This window comes from Pseudochaenichthys georgianus, chromosome 24 (genome assembly GCF_902827115.2).
Source record: "Pseudochaenichthys georgianus chromosome 24, fPseGeo1.2, whole genome shotgun sequence".
Classification (NCBI taxonomy): domain Eukaryota; kingdom Metazoa; phylum Chordata; class Actinopteri; order Perciformes; family Channichthyidae; genus Pseudochaenichthys; species Pseudochaenichthys georgianus.
The window spans coordinates 18,935,043-18,956,407 of NC_047526.1; the positions used below are offsets into that span (position 1 = coordinate 18,935,043).

Sequence of the window (21,365 nt, forward strand, 5' to 3'; positions counted from 1 at the left end):
TCAGACTTTGGTATTGTGATGTCATCGTGACTCAGCAACCAGACAGGCAGCACCAGCAGGAGGGATGATGATTTCACCCATGTGAGCTGAAGAGCAGTGCCAGTGTGCGTGCGTGTGTGTGTGTGTGTGTGTGTGTGTGTGTGTGTGTGTGTGTGCGTGCGTGCGTCTGTGTGTCTGTGCATGAAAGAAATGGTCCAACCCTCAGGTTCCCAGGCTCAGAGAGTAAAATGTATCTGCATGCAAGATAACTATGCGACAAAATGACAGAATGCAGAAACAGGAATGCTAGGCAAACACAGAAGATACACAGCTAAAATACGTTTCTATTACTGTGGCAGCACCTTGGAGGGTTTGGTGTGTGGCCTCCTTTGAGAGAATGCATTTATTCTGACCTATATGCAAAGTCCTGTGTGCATCCTATCCATCCCCAGTGCACCCGCCCTCTGTGGGGATGGCGCGAGGCAGAGAGCGTGACTAGCAGCGTGACAACAACAACAACGTGTGTGTCGGCCCGAAGGAGGGGGATCAAGCCGATCTGAATCAGGGGTGCTGCTGTTGGTGTTGGAGGGGGGTACAAAGACGAGTGTGGAAATTACGCCTCTGCAGCTGTGAGCCTACGTGAGCCTCGGCAGGAACGCTTTCGCTCCTAGTCTCAACCCCCCTCCCCTACTGGTTCCCCAACTCTCTCCCCTTCATCTGCACCTAATAGACTTTTGAAAGCACTCCCTTCCCTCTTTCTCTCTCTTTTTCTCTATGAAAACTCCCTCAGTCCTATCCCACGTCATACTCCCAAACAGCGGGGACCTTGACCGTGAAAGATGTGTCGTGTTCCGGCAGCCAACGGATATCTGAGGCGACTGAAAGGGAAAGAAAGGAAGCAAAGATAATCTTTCCCACACACACACACACCACATCAGATCTGGCCTGAAATGACCTAAAAGGGATATGTGTGTCTGTGTGTTTTCCTGAGCCAATTTACTCATGTCATGCGGTAAAATGCATGCCAATGCACACACTGTGCAATGTGACTCCTTCAGTATCTCGAGACTGCCTGTAAACACACGGCTTTAAGACCAAGGTCAGAGGTGATACAATATGCACAGGATTTAGCACAATGAGGAGGAGAGACGGCAGGAATGAAGATTAGGAGGAGAATGAATACAATGAAGAAATGAATACATGACTGATAAAGAACAGGAGAGGAAGGAAGAGCCAAATTAGGTATAAAAATAGGAAACACATTGTTGTGCATGTGCAAAGCCGAGTGATGCCAGGGGAGAGTTTATCATAACAGAGATAAGGACTGAGCTGAAGCGGCTGACTGTCCTTGTGCTCTTCAGCAGGTGCATTTCTTGGCAGTGGATGGGAGTGGAAGGCCTTTTCTTTTTCATGCAGCCTGAAGAGCAGCGCTGACCTCTACTGGCTCCATGTGGATGTGTACATGTTAGCTAAAGGCCTTGTCCTCTTTTTTTGTCTTTATTTCCAACATTATGCAAAGTAATATGCGAGTTTGTACAAAATTATTATGCAAAACACATAACTAGCGACTGCTTAAATAGCACCATGCCTTACGGTAATAAAGTGAAGATTTTGACTGCATGTATTTTAAACCAGGAAATGCACAGGTTGTTCCCAGGGTAAATTCAAGTAACAATGAACACAATATGTATATCTATTTCGGATGAACAATTTTATTTAAAATAATAATCCTAATTATTTTTGATCAATATTGACATGACAATTATCTGTCACTCACGATTATTCATTGATTTTAGGCGCAGAAATATATTATCGCTTTTCAAATTTAAATAAACTGACAAGTGCTGTTTGCTTTCCGGCAAAAAAACAACTTCTATATCTTTCGAGAATGTCATCTCTTTTGTATCCCACTAGACATGTGTGGAATTGTCATATAATTTGTTGAGTTATGGCCAAAAACTTGTTTTGTGAGGTCACAGTGACCATGACATTTGGCCAACAAATTCTCATCATGTTATCCTTGACTCCAAGTGGATGTTCATGCATATATTGCTTTAAAAACTAAAAAATACTATTGTCTAAAGTTCTCTTTGTAATAGTCACTGTTCTCATCTTAACTTGGTGTGGGACTGGTATGCAGAACAGTAGGCTATGTGTCTTGTGTGTATTTGTGTACAGTGGAATCCTACCACATTTGACGTAGGTTTCCTTTCATTCACAGCGTTCATACTGCAGGCAAAAGGTTATGCATCTTGTGGGATGGCCTTCTCATCAGGGACTGGAAAAGGCTCTCTGGAATCGTCTCTTGAATCCTCTTTATCTCCCATGATGGCTATGAGATCTCTTTAGAGGAAGTCCCATCCTAGACATAGAATTAGGTTTATTAAATGAACTTATTTCACACATTTCTGCAGTACAACATTGACAGTTCACTTTGACTTCACTTTCACTCATAAGTAAGACAATTAGGTCAGAGCTACTTCAGTAAAAAAATATTGCAGTTTCACTACTTTTAAATATGAATCACTTATTGCAAACTGTAAAAATACGAGCGCTCAAAGGTAATTTAGCTTGAAAATTAACTTTACATCTTAGCCCGCAGTTAAAATGCGGCAATAACACAAAGATAAAAGACTGCATGAGAACCAAAAAATTTGCAAATCCTGTTTGTTCGTTTGTTAAATAATTATATGGGAATTACGTGTTGCTAAATAGCGTTGCAGCTAGCGGAATTTTTGATGGCTAACACGTCTTACCCATAGGTCTTACCATATGTTAATGACGGTAGATTCTCTAGCTAGCTGTACGTTAAGACATGCTAGATGCATGCTAAGTTTTATTTGTATTTATTGCAAAATCAAAAAGGCACGTCATGTGAAAGAGAACATTCAATACTCACCGGTTGCAACATCTGGGAGGAAAATGGTTCCCTATTAATCCACACATTTCAATTGTTGAGATTAACAATGAACATTAAAAACACAACATTAACTCAAAAAGTGTTCACACAGCTTCGGCTGCCCCTTTGACCTTTCATCTTTACTGTCGTGAATGGTCATTGGAGCGTTAGATTGGTGGTTTAAAAAAAAAAAAAACTTAAAATGAATTGGCTATTTGCCAAACAAATGCAACAATAGATTATTTCAAGGGAAATTGTTTAATTATAAGAATAATGGTTGTCATTTATTTGTAAACTACTGGTCAATTATGAATTGGGAAGTGAGAAATTAAAGTTTACCAGCCTTTGGTCAATTGAATTACCCTGGAAAGTCTTAAGAAACTGAACTGAAACCAGGTCACATTCTCATGAGTGTTGCAAAACAACAGCTGCTGAAAGTGCAGTGTGTTGTGTTCATATGTTTGTGTGAACTGTCTTTATAGCAGACTCAATAGGATTGTCGCAGAGGTGCCCTTGAGCTCCCCAGGTGCTTGTAGCTACTGCTTATAAATAGGATGGGTATCTAACCCATCCTATTTATAAGCAGTAGCAGATACTAAATTTCACTGGGTGTAGTGCTGAGATGCTGTGTAGTCGTTAAATAGTGTAGCAGCCAAAATCATATAGGATTTGATTTCAATCCTTCATTTTCCCATTTCCTCTATTCCATTGTCAGTGTATTGGGCTATTATTGCAAGGTTTTGGGTTAAGGCTACTCCAGTGATGCATTTGTCCATAGCAGGAGTGTTAGCATAACTAACAGTCAGAGTGGAGACATTTCTTTGAGTACCAGATGGAGCCACAGTTTTTCTATGTGTACATTTATTTTGTTCGAGAACAGCATTTTTATTTTGATGGGGTGATTATACATCACAATAAATAGTGCTGCACCTAAATGATTCCAAACATAATGACCTCCAACCCTTTGCTTAATTTAAAATATTTATTTCAGTGAAGAACATAATTCACAGAATAATCTGCATTAAAGTGCTGATCTGAAACCAGTCTTTCAGCTTTTTGGAAATCTCAACAGAGATACAATTAATCATCTTCCCTAATGCTCTGTGAAGTACATACATGTGTTTAAAATCATGGATTTTTCAATCACATTAAGTGGGTTTTCTTTTGTTTTATTGATACTGCATGTAAAGAATTTAAGAGAAGGATCACGTGAAAAAATACAGATAAGGAGCATTTCCAGATTGCTGTCCCTGAGCTTCAATGGATTACTGTACTTGTAATGGCTAGTGCCATGCTTTTAAGATGAAACTCTTACATCCTTATGTAATCAAGTTAAATCAGTCAGGGATCAGAGGAAGACAGGAGAAATGGCGTTTTCATCATCATCATCGAAGAGTGATCCCTGCAGTCTGCCACCTCTGTAGAACTGGCGGATGTTCCGTTTGGCAGGCGCAGACACATACCACATGACCACACCTGTTGGGTTCACTGACACCACGAAGCTAGTGGAGTCTTTCAGTGTCATGGTCTTCTCCGTGAAGGCATCATAGATCTGAGAGTGAGAGTATACGAGAAAAAGTGATTTTCCTGCTGAATACATCCTCACTGGGTTAACAAAATGTAAAATAAAACTGGTAAAATGTATTTGTATGGATCCAGCGGACCACAACCGTAGAATAAGTGCACATCATCACAATCAGACAAATATCACCCATAAACAAAGTGCTAACATTGAAGTTGCTGTAACAACAGTTTTACAGTTCAGATCAGACATAAAGTTTTAATGGCAGGACATTCAGAAGTGGTTACAGTGGTGGAAGTTGAGAATACCATGTTCTTGGTCTTATCTACAATAAAAAACAAGTTGGTAAAATAATTGATAATTGTAAATCATCAAATGCAGACTGTGGCAAACCATGTGGCATATCAATTGTATTCTCTGCATAAAATGTTAATTATGTATAATGTAAATAGAAGTGGACCAAGATAAATCCCCTGTGGCACCCCATTAGAGACGGTAAGAGGGCTTGACTTCTGTGGCTGTAGTAAGTTTCAAGTGTAGCATTATTATTATTATGTACTTTTCTTTTTATCAACCATAGCATTATATTTTGATATAGTAGTGGTCTGATGAGTGGGTACCACAGACAAAGAAGAAAATAGATATAGGACATGGATATATAGATAAAATGTTCAGGTGTATTCTAATCTAGAAAGTAAAAAAGTGATGGTGTTGAAATTATCAACAAATGGAATGCCAAGGGCCAGATGTTCAATTAGCAAACACAAACCTGGTAGCTGCCTGTGGTGTAGTTGAGTTTGCTGAGGGTAGTCTGGTATCGGTAAGGCATGTCATTACGACGACTGAAGAAGACCAATGCACTGGCATTTTTTGACAGTGGGCGCCAGTAGACATCAATGCCACTCTTCTCCTGGCAGACAAAAATGAAAGAGAAATTGACACCAAGGATGAGAAGTTATTTATATGTAAAAGGTCTGAGCAGCTAATATCAGTTTGTATCCCCATTCTGATCACTTGCAAGAAGCTGAAAGGACCCAGCAAAAGAGTGTCACCTTTAAAATGCGCCTTCCTTGGATGCCCATGGGATCCTGATTGATGCCGATTGCAATTTTGTTCTGCAAGATGCTGCGGGCCCCACTGTTGATGGTGCACAAGTCATTGGACATAAAAAGAGGAGCAGCCATAATCGCCCAAATAGCCATCTGAGACCGAGACTGTTGCATGCTGAGGCCAAAGTCACCAGCAATCAACTGTGGAAGTCAAAATTACACAATCAATAGAGGATAAAACAAGTGTTCATACCTGTAGCTTTTTAACTCATAGTACTGGTGCTTCCTGACCTAATTAACAGACTGAATAGAAAATAGTAAACAGTAAATATGTTATATATTAAACAGTAGAACAAACCATATCAGGGTCGTTCCACTTTCCAGGTCCAGCTGCAGATACCAGGACATCTTGGTTGTCAAAGAACCAGTTAATAATGTTCAGCACACTGTCCCAGGAATCCTGGATGTCACCATAGTTACGCCACAGGTTGCAGATCTCACCCAACTGTGTGTAGTTTACCTAAAAACAAAATTCAGTTTCACAAAAAAGTGAATCAATGATATTTGGATTTAAATTATTACAACAAATTCCTCAAAACAGTCTACTTCCACTGGGGATATTTTCAATGACCTGAATTATGTTAGATTTTGAGGTTATTATACCTTAGGTGGTAGGCCCCCCTGGTAGGCAGGCCAACTGCAGGAGTAGGCAATGGGACGTCCAGTAGCATTTAAAGCCTTTGACATTAGAGGGTAACCTGTCCAAGAGAGGAACAACAGTCAAATCAAGTCAGCTTCATCTCATTAAATACGATGTAAAGGTCCCTTCTTCGTCTCTTACCCTGCTCTTGCTCTGTGGCGTTAGAATAACAACCATCAAATTTAAACATATCCACCTCCCAGTCGGCAAAGGTCTGAGCGTCTAACTCTATCTTGTCCAGTGTTGTCCCCGGGTAGCCCCCGCAGGTGTGTGTGCCCATGTCCCCGTAGATGCCCAGCTTGAGACCCCTGTCATGCATGTAGCGTGCCAGTTTATGGATGCCTCCTGGGAATCTGAAGGAGTGCAAAAAAGGGCAGTTGGAACGATATACCAATTACACAGCGTACAGTCTCCGGCACTCCTTTTTTAATATAGTAAAGAAAATATTTACTTTATAGATCCAAATTGGGAAATTGTTTTTGTCACGGCAGCATGTAAACAATGTATTGCACATTAATCAAATATTAAGATAAAATGTGAAATAAACACAAAAAGCAATTATTTACATATTTACAGTAGAAAATAAAAAAACAGTAATATATACATAAGTACAGAGTAGCTCTATAGAATATGAAATACAAAAATGCATATAATAACTTATATACCCCGCAGAGTTGTGAAACTACTGAGTACAAATGTACAACATTTTCAGTCACATAATTGCATTACTGTCACATTGTAATCACCTTGTGTGTTTTATTGACTTACAAGCCAATAAGTTAGATTAATATTTGCACTGAGGAAACAGCTCCTGTGTGTGTGTGCGTGTGTGCGTGTGTGCGTGCGTGCGTGCGTGCATGCGTGCGTGCGCAGACAGAACACACTGCACCGTTACCTTTTGGGGTCAGCCTGTAGCCGCCCATTGTCATCTCTCTTCATGGAGGACCAGCAGTCATCTATGTTCACATACACGTAGCCCAGTTCTCTCCAGCCGTCCTCAGACAGTCGGTCTGCCATTTCCATGAACAGATTCTCACTGGAGGGAAGACAGAACAGCTCATTACGTGTGAGGTCGAGTAAACACATCTTAAAAGCAAATGTAAAATAATAATATCATAAAACTTGTGAAGTTATTTTTGTACAAATAAGTGGTTTGGCTTATGAATTGCACTCATTCTTACAAAAAAAAGGTTCTCAAGCTTAAAGGTGGGGTAGGTAATTTTGGAGAAACCAGCTCGAGTGCGCGAGAATTTGAAAATACACAACCGGAAAAAATCTGCCACTTCCTTACAGAGCCCCTCCTCCAACACACACGAACGCGCACATGACCAATGAGGGCATGAGACAAGTTTGTGCAGATGGAAGGCTGACAGGCAGGTAGGCCATCCAGTTACTTTAGCCGGGCCGGATTGGTCGTGCTTTTTACAGCGCTACAGCTTCCACAGATTACATTTTGTATGTATTTATTGTCAAAGCATTTAATATATGCATTGCCATCGGGATGTTAAGAGCATTCCATGGAATATAACAAAAAGTGTTTGTGAAATAAATTACATACCCCACCTTTAAGAATAAACATATTTTGACATTTAAAATTCTTAAAATAATATAAATTCTAGGAAAATGGAAATGCAAATGTATTTTTCCACTAAACTGTTTTGGTTTCCCGGAGCCCCACATCAAAACTTAAATATGATGGTTTTAGTAAAATAACAGACAGGAAATCATTCTTCTGATTGTTCAGCAGCAATGTCTGCCAACATGCTACATTTTAAAATAAGTTATCATATACAGAAGAAGTATATAAGTGCCGGTTCAGGGTGGCTTATCGGAATGGACGGAATTTCGATAATGCAAAAGTTTGTGACAAGGTGAAATAACCCCTGCTTTTAAAAGGAAAGCTCTAGTGAAATCACAGTGTGCTATATTAATATTATGTAGGCTTGCCTGATGCAGTTCTTGGGGTCGTGGTCACAGTCGATGTCACAGCGGTATCGTTCCCATGCCAGCCAGCCCATGGGAGGGACCCTCATCACTCCATTTTCAAGGGCGAAGGTGGCCACAGAGAGCGAAGACACAAAAAAAAGCTCCGCTAAATGCATAACTGCAGAGGAAAAGGGATAGGTTGAATCAGATGTTAGTTTGATGGATGACATCACAGTTAATGTGTTCTGAATGCCTCGTGAAAGGGTTTGCTGCCTGTGTATTCATGTCCTGCAGCAAAACAATTGTTACATTACATTACATTGCATTTAGCTGACGCTTTTATCCAAAGCGACTTACAATAAGTACATTCAACCAGGAAGACACAACCTTGAAGAAAACAGAATCATATAAGTACATCAGGTTTCATAGAGCCAAACATTTCAAGTGCTACTCAACTGGCTATAGATAAGCCAGTCCTTTATTAGTATATAAGTGCTCAGTTAGCAGTTCTTTGTTAGTAATTCTATCGCTCGAGGTGGAGTCGAAAGAGATGAGTTTTCAGTCTGCGCCGGAAGATGTGCAGGCTTTCTGCTGTCCTGATGTCAATGGGGAGCTCATTCCACCATTTTAGAGCCAGGATAGCAAACCCACGTGTTTTTGCTGATGGGAACTTGGGTCCCCCTCGCAGCGACGGTGCAGCGAGTCGTTTGGCTGATGTAGAGCGTAGAGCACACGCTGGGGTGTACAGTTTAACCATGTCCTGGATGTAGGAAGGGCCAGATCCATTCGCAGCATGGTAAGCAAGTACCAGTGTCTTGAAGTGGATTCTAGCCGTTACCGGAAGCCAGTGAAGGGAGCGAAGGAGCGGAGTGGTGTGGGGAAATTTAGGAAGGTTGAAGACCAGACGAGCCGCTGCATTCTGGATGAGCTGCAGAGATCGGATGGCACATGCAGGTAGACCAGCCAGGAGGGAGTTGCAGTAGTCTAGGCGTGAGCTGACGAGAGCCTGGACCAGAACCTGCGTCGCTTTCTGTGTCAGCTGGGGACGTATCTTTCTGATGTTGTAAAGCGTGTATCTGCAGCAACGGGTTGTAGCAGCGATGTTTGCAGTGAAGGACAGGTTGTTATCTAGGGTCACACCCAGATTCCTTGCAGTCTGAGTCGGGGAAACAACAGAGGGGCCGATGTTGATTGTCAGGTCAAGAGAGGGACAATCTTTTCCCGGAAGGAAAAGCAGTTCAGTCTTGTCAAGGTTGAGCTTGAGGTGGTGAGCAGACATCTACTGAGAGATGTCAGCTAGACAAGCAGAGATGCGTGCGACGACCTGGGTCTCTGAGCGGGGAAAGGACAGAATTAATTGGATGTCGTCAGCGTAGCAGTGGTATGAAAAACCATGCGGGCTAATGACTGATCCGAGCAAGTTTGTGTACAGGGAGAAGAGGAGGGGACCAAGAACAGAGCCCTGAGGGACCCCTGTAGTTAATTGACAAGGGTCGGACTCGGACCCTCTCCAAGTTACCCTGTAGGTACGGTCTTTGAGGTATGAGGTGAGGAGGGAAAGTGCAGAGCCTGAAACTCCAAGTTCTTGGAGAGTGTGAAGGAGGATCTGAGGGTTCACCGTGTCGAATGCAGAAGACAGGTCCAACAGGATGATGACAGAGGAGAGGGATGCTGCTTTGGCAGTGTGCAGTTCCTCAGTGACAGCAATGAGAGCAGTTTCTGTGGAGTGACCTGCCTTGAAACGAGACTGGTGCGGATCCAGAAGGTTGTTCTGATGGAGATAACAGGAGAGTTGTTTAAAGACAGCGCGTTCAAGTGTTTTAGACAGGAATGGGAGTAGAGAGACAGGCCTGTAGTTTATAACATCAGACGGGTTGAGAGTGGTTTCTTTAGGAGAGGGTTTACTCTTGCCTCCTTGAGACTGTTTGGAAAGTGACCAGAAGTTAGAGAAGTCTTGATGAAATGGGAGAGAAACGGTAGAATATCAGGAGCGATAGTCTGAAGGAGGTTTGAAGGAATAGGGTCCAGAGGACAGGTGGTAGGGCGGGCAGAGGTAATGAGGGTAAGAACCTCACTTGGAGAGAGAGGGGAAAAGGAGGTTAGTGTGTGGGTGAAAGGAGGGTCTGGTGACCCAGCAGTGAGTAAAGGTGAGTCAGAAAAAGAAGAGCGAATATCATCAACCTTTTTTTCAAAGTGATTAACAAAGTCCCTTGACAGAAGTGAGGAGGGGGGAGGGGCTTTGGGAGGGTCCAAGAGGGTGGAGAAGATGGAAAATAGTTTTTTGGGATTGGAATAGGAAGATTGGATCTTAACTTGAAAGAAAGTGCTTTATGCCTGAGAGATCGAAGCAGAGAAAGAGGAGAGGAGAGCCTGATAGGTTAGGAGGTCGTCATGGTGTTTGGATTTCCACCGATTCCGCTCTGCTGCCCTAAGGACGGTTCTATTAGCACGCAGTGCGTCATTTAGCCAGGGAGCAGGAGGGGACTGACGAGCCTGCCGAGATGTGAGAGGACAGAGAGAGTCCAGAGAGGATGAGAGAGTAGAGAGGAGAGTTTCTGCAGCAGAGTTTGGAGGCAGGAGTTGGAACGAGTCAGAGGAAGGGAGGGCTGAGAGCACCGATGAGGCAAAGGTAGAGGGGGAGAGGGAACGAAGGTTACGGCGGACAGGTTCAGGATGAGTAGAGATTAGTTTGTTATGTTCGGAAAGGGGTAGAGAGAATGAAATGAAGAAATGATCGGATGTGTGGAGCGGGTTTACAGAGAGGTTAGAAGTAGTGCAGTTCCTTGAGAATATGAGATCAAGGACATTGCCAGCTTTATGAGTTGGTGGGGAAGGAGACAGTGAGAAAGCAAAGGCGGTTAACAGAGATGTTAGTTCGTCTATCTTGCCTGTCTGGAGGTTGAAGTCTCCGAGAAGTACAGCGGGAGGGCCAGTTTCAGGGATGTGTGAGAGGAGATTATCTAATTCCTCCAAGAAGTCCCCCAAGGCGCCTGGTGGACGGTAGAGAACAACAATGGTTAATTGTATAGGATGGGTTACTGTGACGGCATGGAATTCAAAGGTGGAAGGAGTTGTGTTGTTGTTGAAGCATTTCCTTTAAAGCTAAGCCAAAAATAATACTGTCGTAAGGTTTTTATCTTCTGTAAAACAAATTACAAACATCTCTCACACACCTGCTGAGTCTCACATGACTCAGCAGGTGTGCTATTGAAGCTTCAACAACCTGCCAGGTGACTTCTCCTACCATCCAGTCATATCATCTAAATCAGTGATTCTCAACTAGTGGGTCGCGGGCCCGTTTCGAGTGGGTCGCAGATTTAAATATAATTAAATAAGTATGTGAACATAACCAATAACCTACCATAGCATGTATTTTGTATTTTATTTTAGCATATTTTTTTATCTCTCCAGTTTAAAACGATATGTCTGGTTTACTGTCCTGAACACTGGCAGGCTGAACAAGCTGGTGAGGAAGGCTAGCTCTGTAGTTGGAGTACAACTGGACAATCTGGAGGAGGTGGCAGAGGGGAGGACGAGGAGGAAGCTCGACAGCATCCTAGAGAACCCCTCCCACCCACTCCACGCAGAGCTAGTGAAGATGAGGAGTACGTTCAGCCACAGACTCATCCCTCCACCACAACGCACCAAGCGCCTCGGACAGTCCTTTGTGCCTGTAGCCATCAGGCTGCACAACAAGGGGTTAATGATGAAAAAGAAATCAAATTAAATCACTGGTCATAAATATACACTGTTTTCACAACCCAGGTTAACTTGTCACTTTAACTTATTATGCACTTTATAACTTAGATGATGACGAAATATGTATATATGCTGACAGTTATTTTACTCTTATTTTTATTTATCTCCTATTTTTATAGTCTTTTATTATTATTATCATTATTTCCTTGATTTTATGTTATTTATTTTAGATTTTAGATTTTATTGATCTGTGTGAATCTTTGCTGTACTGTTTTTTTGTTCACGCTTACCCTGTTGCTGCTTTGTACAACTGAATTCTGAATCCTCGGGGATTAATAAAGGTTCATCTTATCTTATCTATAGTATACATTGGAATGATTTCAAACCTGTTTTATCCCAATAATTATAAAAGGAGTGCCTTGGAAATGTTTACATAAATTGTGATCAAAACGTTTGAGACCCACTGAGATAACTTAGACTAAAGTGAACTATCTAAACACTCAAGAGGTCTTTACCTCACTGAGCTGTAGTTATCAGCCTCTCAGTCTGACTGGAGAGGACTCTCCCTCCACATCATTGTAGAAACATCTTCTTCTTCCGTTAGAGCAGCTAGCACCAGATGCTAATAACAACAGCGCCCTCCTGTTCTCCCTCGCTCACTCGCACTTTGGCTGTGAGCTGCGGGTGCGGCGTGCCAGATAAACCAACATCCCCAATAGAGAACCACAGTGACGCGTCGTAAAACCCGGAAGTAAGTTAGAATTTTTAGCACTTCCGGTTCCTTCGTCAAAAAAGCAATGCATTTTCTCCATAGGGTTTTGGAAAATAGCTCGAAATAAGGTCTGTGGTTGACACAAATTTAAGAGATAAATCACGTTTTGTTCTACGACAGTAGATACATCAGCAGTGACCCCACTGGTGATTTTTGAAGAGTTTACGTGTCTGAAAAACGATGGTTGTTACCGAGTGGCTGAATAGGACTACAGAAATTGTCGAGGCCGTTGTACGTCATTACGCCTACACACGTAAAAACACTCCCGCTAAATTTGTTTTCCCCTGTGTTCTGCTTGAAAGCAAGTACCTGCCTATCTTTAGTATCTGTATATCTATATCTGACCATTAGAATCTGTATTTTTGAAATTGTCGTTTTTAACACCGTAGTTTTACAAATTATAGAATAATTAATTACCAGTGTTTTCCTATTTTTCTCGGCAGTTCGTTTCGTTAGCTAACGTCAGCTAAAGCTAGCGCTACTAGTTAGCTACGCAATGGTGTGTTGCTTTGCTCCGGGTTGCAACCACAGGTCTTCGCATGAAAGGTGCTCGTTCTATCGTTTCGGGCCAATGTTTTCCAAAGGAGAGTCTGGATTCGTGCTATGAGGTAAGCTGACGTTACATTTTTGTCCATGTCACGGTGAAATGTAAATGATGGGTAGTGACTGTATCGCTGTTTTAGAGATGGCGCTGCTGAAAAGACCGCAACATAAGTAAAGATAATGAATACATCCTATTAAAACCTGTGTGGCTTAATATGATAAGTCGAATTAGTACAAGCAGCATAACGTTTCACCAAGTAACTAAAGATTGTATTCAGGGAAATCAGTTTGACATATTGAACTAATAACAAATCACCTCTGGCTGGCAGAGAACTCTCTGCTCCATAGCTTCTCTTGGACGTAAAATCACATGTACATTTTACATTTATATTCAATTTAATATTCCATCCCTCACATACTTTTGTATATATAATAACTTATAGTTTCTTTTTCTTGTTATGCTGCTCCAACACAAATATTTCCCAAATTGGGATCAATACAGTAATATCTTATCTTAATTAATTAAGAAATATAACTATTATAATTAGTGTAGCAGCTGACAACTATTTTCATTTATTTCTTTGGTTCAATTTTCATCTATAAAAATGTCAAAATAGTGAAAATGTTCACGAGACAAAGTGCAAGGTTATATCTTTAGATGTTTTGTTTTAGCCTATGTACTGTATGTCTTAATGCTCTTATATGTGACGGTGTGACTTCCATGAAACTAATAGTTTATATCTTCCCAACAGACGTACTGACAGGAAACCTAACACTCTAACAACCACAACATTGCAAAGGCGAGTAAATGTAAATTAAAAACGATTCACAATTTCTTAATGTCTTCTTCTTTCTTGCAGTGAGGTAAAGCTGACCTTGCACTTGATGCCAGTAAGGATGCTCCTCACGCAGGCTGAATGTTTCTCCCTCCTTACTGACACAGAAGCCCTTGATTTGCAATGCTTCACTAATTGTCATTTCCCTGGCTCCGTAGGGACACTTTACCTCCAGCACAGCGGAAGACCCTACCAGACCATCTGGAGATGCCCCCAACACTCCTGATTGGGAGAGCCACAAACCTGACTCATGGACCTGCATCTGGGTTGCAGTGGTGAATGCCCTGACGCCCTCACATTCATTCATAGTTCCCCACTGTACAGACAATGTTGCTGCCAGTCAACCTTCCTTTCCTGAACAAATGCCAGTTTGGGTTGGTTCGCTGACCAGTGTAGCCACCTGAATTGCCCTCTGTTGCTCCTCAGACAATGCCATGTTTGCCAGAATTGCCTCAGGTCCCTGATGCCCAACAAATTTGAGAATTTCAGGAACAGTAAGTGTTTCCAAGCTGGAGTGTTCCTCTTCTGGCTCGAGGGAGAGAAGCCAGGACATTCCTGAGAACCTGCCCCCGAGTCTGTCCGTCAGCCAGTCACGATCTTCGGATGTGGGCTCTCTTGTCAGCGGGTTGAATCAGTTATTGGTTGGAGGAAATAGCTCCTCCACTGAATGCGTACGTTTAGCTGCCTTTGGCTTCTTCCACTGACAGGGGGTGTCAGTGCAGCTGAAATTGTGGATGGCAAAGATGGCTAATGCAGCCGCATGACTGCATTTCCATTCTCCACGTGGGCATTCACATTTTGTGGAGAGAATTCCCTCTTCTCCTGTAGATACCTGTGGTGGTGGGATTGTTTTATTATTTAAAATATATTTACATTTGTAATGCCTTCCCAATTATCCCTTTAATTGTTTATAGCCTACTGTATGTTTATTTCATGGATATTTCTGTGTTTTCTGGTGTGTAATATTTGTAATCTTGGGGCCTCTTCTCTTTAACATCTACATGCTACCACTGGCTCAGATAATGAAGAACAACAAAATAAGTTATCATAGCTATGCAGATGACACACACAACCATTTCACCAGGAGACTATGCTCCAATTCAAACACTGAGTAAGTGCATTGAACAAATCAATGACTGGATATGTCAGAACTTTCTCCAATTAAACAAAGATAAAACTGAGGTAATAGTTTTTGGAGCCAAGGCAGAACGTATAAAAGTTAGCGCTGAGCTTCAGTCTGCAATGTTCAAAACAACAGATAAAGCCAGAAATCTAGGTGTAGTCATGGACTCTGACCTGAGTTTCAACAGTCACATTAAAACAGTTACTAAATCAGCCTACTATCACCCAAAGAACATATCTAGGATTAAAAGACTAATGTCACAGCAGGATTTGGAAAAACTTATCCATGCTTTTATCTTCAGTAGACTGGACTACTGCAATGGTGTCTTCACAGGTCTCACTAAAACATCTATTAGGAAGCTGCAGCTGATTCAGAACGCCGCTGCTCGAGTCCTCACTAACACTAAGAAAGTGGATCACATCACTCCTGTTCTGAAGTCTTTACACTGGCTTCCTGTGTGTCAAAGAATAGATTTCAAAATACTGCTGCTGGTTTATAAAGCACTGAATGGTTTAGGCCCAAAATACATTTCTGACCTCCTGCTAAATTATGAACCATCCAGATCTCTCAGGTCTTCAGGGACTGGTCAGCTTTCTGTCCCCAGAGTCAGAACTAAACATGGTAAAGCAGCGTTCAGTTATTATGCTCCAAATATCTGGAACAAACTCCCAGAAACCTGCAGGTCCGCTGCAACTCTGACTACTTTTAAATCCAGGTTGAAGACTTTTCTTTTTGCCGCTGCTTTTAACTGAACTATTCATATCTTAAACTGCACTGTAACTTTTATCCATGTATTTTTTCTTTTAATGTTTATTTTATTATCTTTTCTTTTTAATGACTGGTTTTAAATGCCATTTCTTAATGTCTCATTTTTTGTAAAGCACTTTGAATTGCCATGTGTTGAAAAGTGCTATATATTATATAAATAAACTTGCCTTGCCTAATAAAGATTTCATGTGACACATAAAATGGATTTGTTGATGGGAATTAATGTGAATAAATTAACTCTAGGTTAACGGTACTCTTGCTATAACTACTCACCGACACTCTATAAACCTTGTCCCTCATGCTAGCCCTGACAACACCGGTAAGCACACCTTCATCTAGGCTGCACTGTTGTACGTGTCCTGACTTGTAGTGGTTCTCTCCTATCTCCAATCTTCTTGTCATCTTTGTAAAACGATATCAGACTGGTAATTGACACAGCCATGACTTCTAGTTAAATTCAGTGTGGCTAAAATGAAAAGCTTTGTTAAAATATGCAAGCATGCGGAAGTCAAAGTGGGCTTTATTGTAAAAATAAAACGGGCCTAGATAAACGGGGTATACAGTTTAAAATGTTAATATATTTAAAGTGTTCAAAGTGCAGTTTCAGTGCAAGTCAGTTGAAACGATCTTAAGTTGGCGTGACGTCGAAGTCGTGCGACCCTGCTGCTGTACTGGCTTGTAGTTCGTTTATAGCATAACGTTAGCATTTCGCTTTTGGCGACTAGATTTATGATTCAAAAATTATAAAAGTAGGGGAGACATGTGGAGATTATCCGGCTGAACAAAACATGATCCCTCTCTTAAATGTGTGTCAACCACAGACCTTATTTCGAGGCATTTTCCAAAATCCTATGGAGAAATTGCATTGCGTTTTGGACGAAGGAACCGGAAGAAGTTTACATCCGGGTTTTAGGACGCGTCACTGCGGTTCTCTATTGTCATCACTTATAGCGCCCATCGTACAGGGCAAATGAAAAGTGTAACCGGGATGAAAAGGGTGTTACATTTACTTAATTATGAATGTTGTTACATCAAGGCCGAAAATTAGGATGAGCACCAAAGGTCAAAACATTTGTTTTCCCTCCCAGAGCTGTCAGCACAGCGCCTCCACAGATCTGGCGCCCGAGGCGAACATCTATAACGCCAGTGCGACGGGCCGGCCCTGGTCTCAGGTTACGCTGTAGGAAGTGTAGGTACAACGCTACATTTCCCGCCCCGCCGCAGTCATACAGTAGGCTACAGAGAGCGGCGAGAAACATTTCCTCAGGCATCGAAAAGCGGAACCGAAATTCACATGTCTAAATGATGCCGTTGGAATCGAAATGTTGGTACCCAACCCTACACAAGAGCTTGAATCAAACAAGCGACCTTGTATTTGAAAGATTAACTCACATAGCAACAGTCGCACCTGGTATATAAGTGGTGTGGCTGAGTACTTTAAAGAGGACTTGAATGTGAAATAAGAACAAGAAAATATAAGTCTAAATGCATGAAAAAGCAGCAGAATATTTTAACTGAAAACTTTAGAACTAAAAGCATACGTCACCAATAATGTCTAAAATATGTGGAACATGTTGAAGTCAGTATGAAGTCTCCATCAGATGGAAAAGAATAGTCTGAGACAGTCTGTTAAACTCCAGTGACCACGTCATTAGTCTGCTGCTCTAATTATGTCAATTGGAGTTATGACATCATCGTGTTCCATGACACAGGTGTTTATATTTGAGCTAAAGACGTGTCCAGAGATCAAAGGTTTCCATGGTGATCAGTGAGAGGAGAGCACTTTCATTGTTCTGAATGAGAGATAAACCTGTTACATGTGAACGTTTTCTTGAAGAACCGTAACAGATATCGGTGAAATTTCAAAGCGTGAAGCATGTCAAGGAACTTGAGCATCTGAAGTGTACTTTTTGTGTACTTTCGGGTTAATAATGTGGGCTTTTTGGGGTGAGGCTGAACTTGCAATGGGTTTTAATGGAGACATGTTGAAAGTTGTTGTCACTTCATGCCCTCGTATCTATCAAACAAACGCATAACATTTTTCTAATAAATCATGTTTCAGAGACAACTTCAGCATAGGTTTTACAAGTACACAACTTTTGTTTACAACTACAACACCTTTTTTTACAAGTACAACACTTGTTTTTACAACTACAAAAGTTTTTCTTCTCATGGCGGAATATTACTGCCAAAAGTCACGTGACTGACTCACGTGACTTTTGGCAGTAATATTCCGCAGGGGACGGCACATATCGACACAGTATTCCAACTATCTGTTATGCTACGCACAAAATTCTTTATTATTCCGCCGGGTTATTTTGCGCCACTTCTCCTCCCACATTGAACATCACAGAAACTCCGTTCAAAATTCAAAACGGTCGGGAATCGATGGCTATTACTTTTATCCTTCACAACTTTCATAATTCCAGAGATACATCCTATAATACTTCAATTTTTTTTATCATGGAAGTCAATGGAGAAACTCTTCAGACTTCAACAACAATCTTCATGCAACTTCAACTGCTAACTGCTCCTTCTTCAATTGCTAACTGCTCCTTCATACTTTCACTCAGAAACCTCATTCCAACTTTAAAATGTTACACATCTTTCTGCCATTATTCGTGTAACACAACTTTTAAATCTGATTCTTGCACAATTATGAAAGTTGTGAAGGATAAAAGTAATAGCCATCGATTCCCGACCGTTTTGAATTTTGAACGGAGTTTCTGTGATGTTCAATGTGGGAGGAGAAGTGGCGCAAAATAACCCGGCGGAATAATAAAGAATTTTGTGCATAGCATAACAGATAGTTGGAATACTGTGTCGATATGTGCCGTCCCCTGCGGAATATTACTGCCAAAAGTCACGTGAGTCAGTCACGTGACTTTTGGCAGTAATATTCCGCCATGAGAAGAAAAACTTTTGTAGTTGTAAAAACAAGTGTTGTACTTGTAAAAAAAAGTGTTGTAGTTGTAAACAAAAGTTGTGTACTTGTAAAACCTATGCTGAAGTTGTCTCTGAAACATGATTTATTAGAAAAATGTTATGCGTTTGTTTGATAGATACGTTTTTTTTCTTTGCAAAACTAAATGCATTAGTTTGTAGATGGTGTTTTGTATTTGCAAACCACATTGGGTTTGTTAGTGAATCATGAGGCATTTGTAAAAACCTGTTTAGAGTTATGGCAGGAAATTAGCTCCATAGATATTGTTGCCAGACTTATTACTGAATATCGTTCTTAATGTGATACCAAGTCCATCTGAGACCTGTGCACACCTTCAGACAGCCTCCAAGTGAAGCGTACGTTGTTTACTCACAGTTTGAAAGCAGCGTGAAGTCTTCAGCTGTTCTTCACTCTGACCAGTGGAGAACCACTGATCTAAATCATAACACTATTTACCCAAATAACATACATTTCTTACAACATGGCAGGTAAAACACATACAAAACGTGTTTACCATAAACTATCATCTTATATTGTTGTAAAGTGTGGGCTTACATGTCCATATCTGTCACTAAACTGTAGTTTGTATGTAACACAGAGCATCCAATACTTGTCAAAACAAATGAGCCGTGTATACAAATAGTGTTTACTTATGAAAAGACAAATCTACTTACTTAAATGTAGTGACCTGCTCTCAGTAAAGGAAGAAAGACGAAGGAGGATGAGTCTCCTCAACTCCGAATCTCAGCTTGTATATTCTTCTTCTCTTTGTCCTTCCTCTACGTTTTCTGCAGTGTTCGCTAAAGCTTATATTCCGTCTACTCACTCAGATCTTTGAACACAACCCGTGATAAACACACTCTGTTGGCGTGTAAAGAAATCAAGTGAGACGCTCCAAAGGAACATAAACGAGAGCCACGTGACCTGGTGGTTGAATCAGCTGACAGCGGAATTACAGGAAGTTGGAGGGGCCGCGTTCGCGTTCTCTTTATACACCCATGCCCATGGGCCGCGTCCCATTTTATATTTGTATTTCACCTGCGTCTACTAAATATACATTTACGTCTGTTATGTGGTCTTAATAAAAGAAATTATGGTACCACTTTTTGTAAAGACACTATTAATAAAGGGATTATAAAAATATATGATTTTATTAATGATTACTAAAGCTTTATTGTTCTATTAAAAGCAATAAGGAAAAATGTTAATTTTGTGGAAAATCCAAGACATTATAAACTTTTTTTAACAGTAATTTACCCCATTGTATTTTTGGGATTTGCATTCAAATGCCTATTTAGGGGAAAAAATACACTTGTATGAAATCTTAGTCTGAATGTGATAACTCTTACAAGATTAACTGAAACTGAGTTATATTATTGTCATTTTTAAAAAAAAAACTGTCAAAAATGAGTTGCTGACAGGGTAGTATGTATTTGTACATGTTTATGTAATCAGTATGCATCCTACCAACTAGGATTGTTCAGCGTTACAGGCATCGGCGGCTCAGGTTTGGGAAGGCTAAATAATATGAAGGTAGATATGGTGAAAAATGTGAGAGCGTGTAAAACCTGATGTGAGCACTTGCAGAAAAAAAATCTGAGCTTGTGTGCTTACATTTACACTTGTATAACATATCCATGTAACTGTGAACCAAATGTACACTTGTATAAAATATCCATCATCTAACTTGACCAGGCAATTGGCAGGTGCATTCATATACATCAGATCCCCATAGTCCAGCACAGGTAAAAAGGTCACAGTGACTAGCCTTTTTCTGGCCTCAAGCGAGAAACAGGACTTGTTCCTGTAGAAGAACCCTAGCCTAACCCTCAGTTTTTGTAGCAGGTTATTGACATGAAGTTTAAAAGTGAGACAATCATCAAGCCAGATACCAAGGTATTTGTAACAGGCAACAACTTCAAGTTTTGTTCCTTGCGTAGTTACAATATCTAAAACAGGCTCTGGTGTCTTTTTTGCTTTTGAAAAGAGCATTACCTTGGTTTTATCCACATTTAAAAGAAGCTTTAATTCAGAGAGCTGAGTCTGAATAGTGTTAAAAACAGCCTGTAATTTAACAACAGCCTCCTTAATGGTGGGACCTGCACAATACATCACAGTATCATCCGCATAAAAATGTAAAGTAGCTTCATCCACATTATCACCTATGCTGTTAATATATATGGAGAATAAAAGTGGTCCTAAAACAGAACCTTGTGGTACACCATTAGAAATGTTTAACCACTCAGAAGACAGTCCATCAAAATGAACACATTGGGACCTTTCAGAGAGGTAGTTCACAAACCACCCCACTGCAAGGCTGGATATGCCAATACTGAGTAGCCTCTGCTTTAAGATGCGATGATCAACGGTGTCAAACGCTTTGGAAAGATCAATAAACAGAGCTGCACAACTCTGCTTATTATCTAAAATACTAGTAATGTCATTTACCACTTTCATTGTGGCAGTGATGGTGCTGTGTTTCTTTCTGAATCCTGACTGATGTTTAGACAGGATATCATTTATAGATAAAAACTCCTTTACTTGTTCACTCACAAGTCGTTCGAGCACCTTAGCCAGAACTGACAATTTAGAGATTGGCCTATAG

The 21,365-nt window shown here is 40.9% G+C and overlaps 1 protein-coding gene across 1 annotated transcript; it reads right to left on the reverse strand.

Moving 5' to 3' along the window:
• Positions 1-3,850: 3,850 nt before the first annotated feature.
• Positions 3,851-19,703, reverse strand: LOC117440179 (alpha-N-acetylgalactosaminidase-like). The gene is made up of 10 exons (XM_034076471.2): positions 19,435-19,703; positions 10,964-11,065; positions 8,097-8,253; positions 7,045-7,185; positions 6,291-6,502; positions 6,113-6,207; positions 5,808-5,969; positions 5,453-5,650; positions 5,170-5,310; positions 3,851-4,430 (listed from the first exon to the last, which is right to left on the reverse strand). Exons 3-10 carry the CDS (start codon positions 8,249-8,251, stop codon positions 4,227-4,229), a joined length of 1,308 nt encoding a protein of 435 aa, XP_033932362.1. The 5' UTR covers positions 8,252-8,253; positions 10,964-11,065; positions 19,435-19,703; the 3' UTR covers positions 3,851-4,226.
• Positions 19,704-21,365: the final 1,662 nt, after the last annotated feature.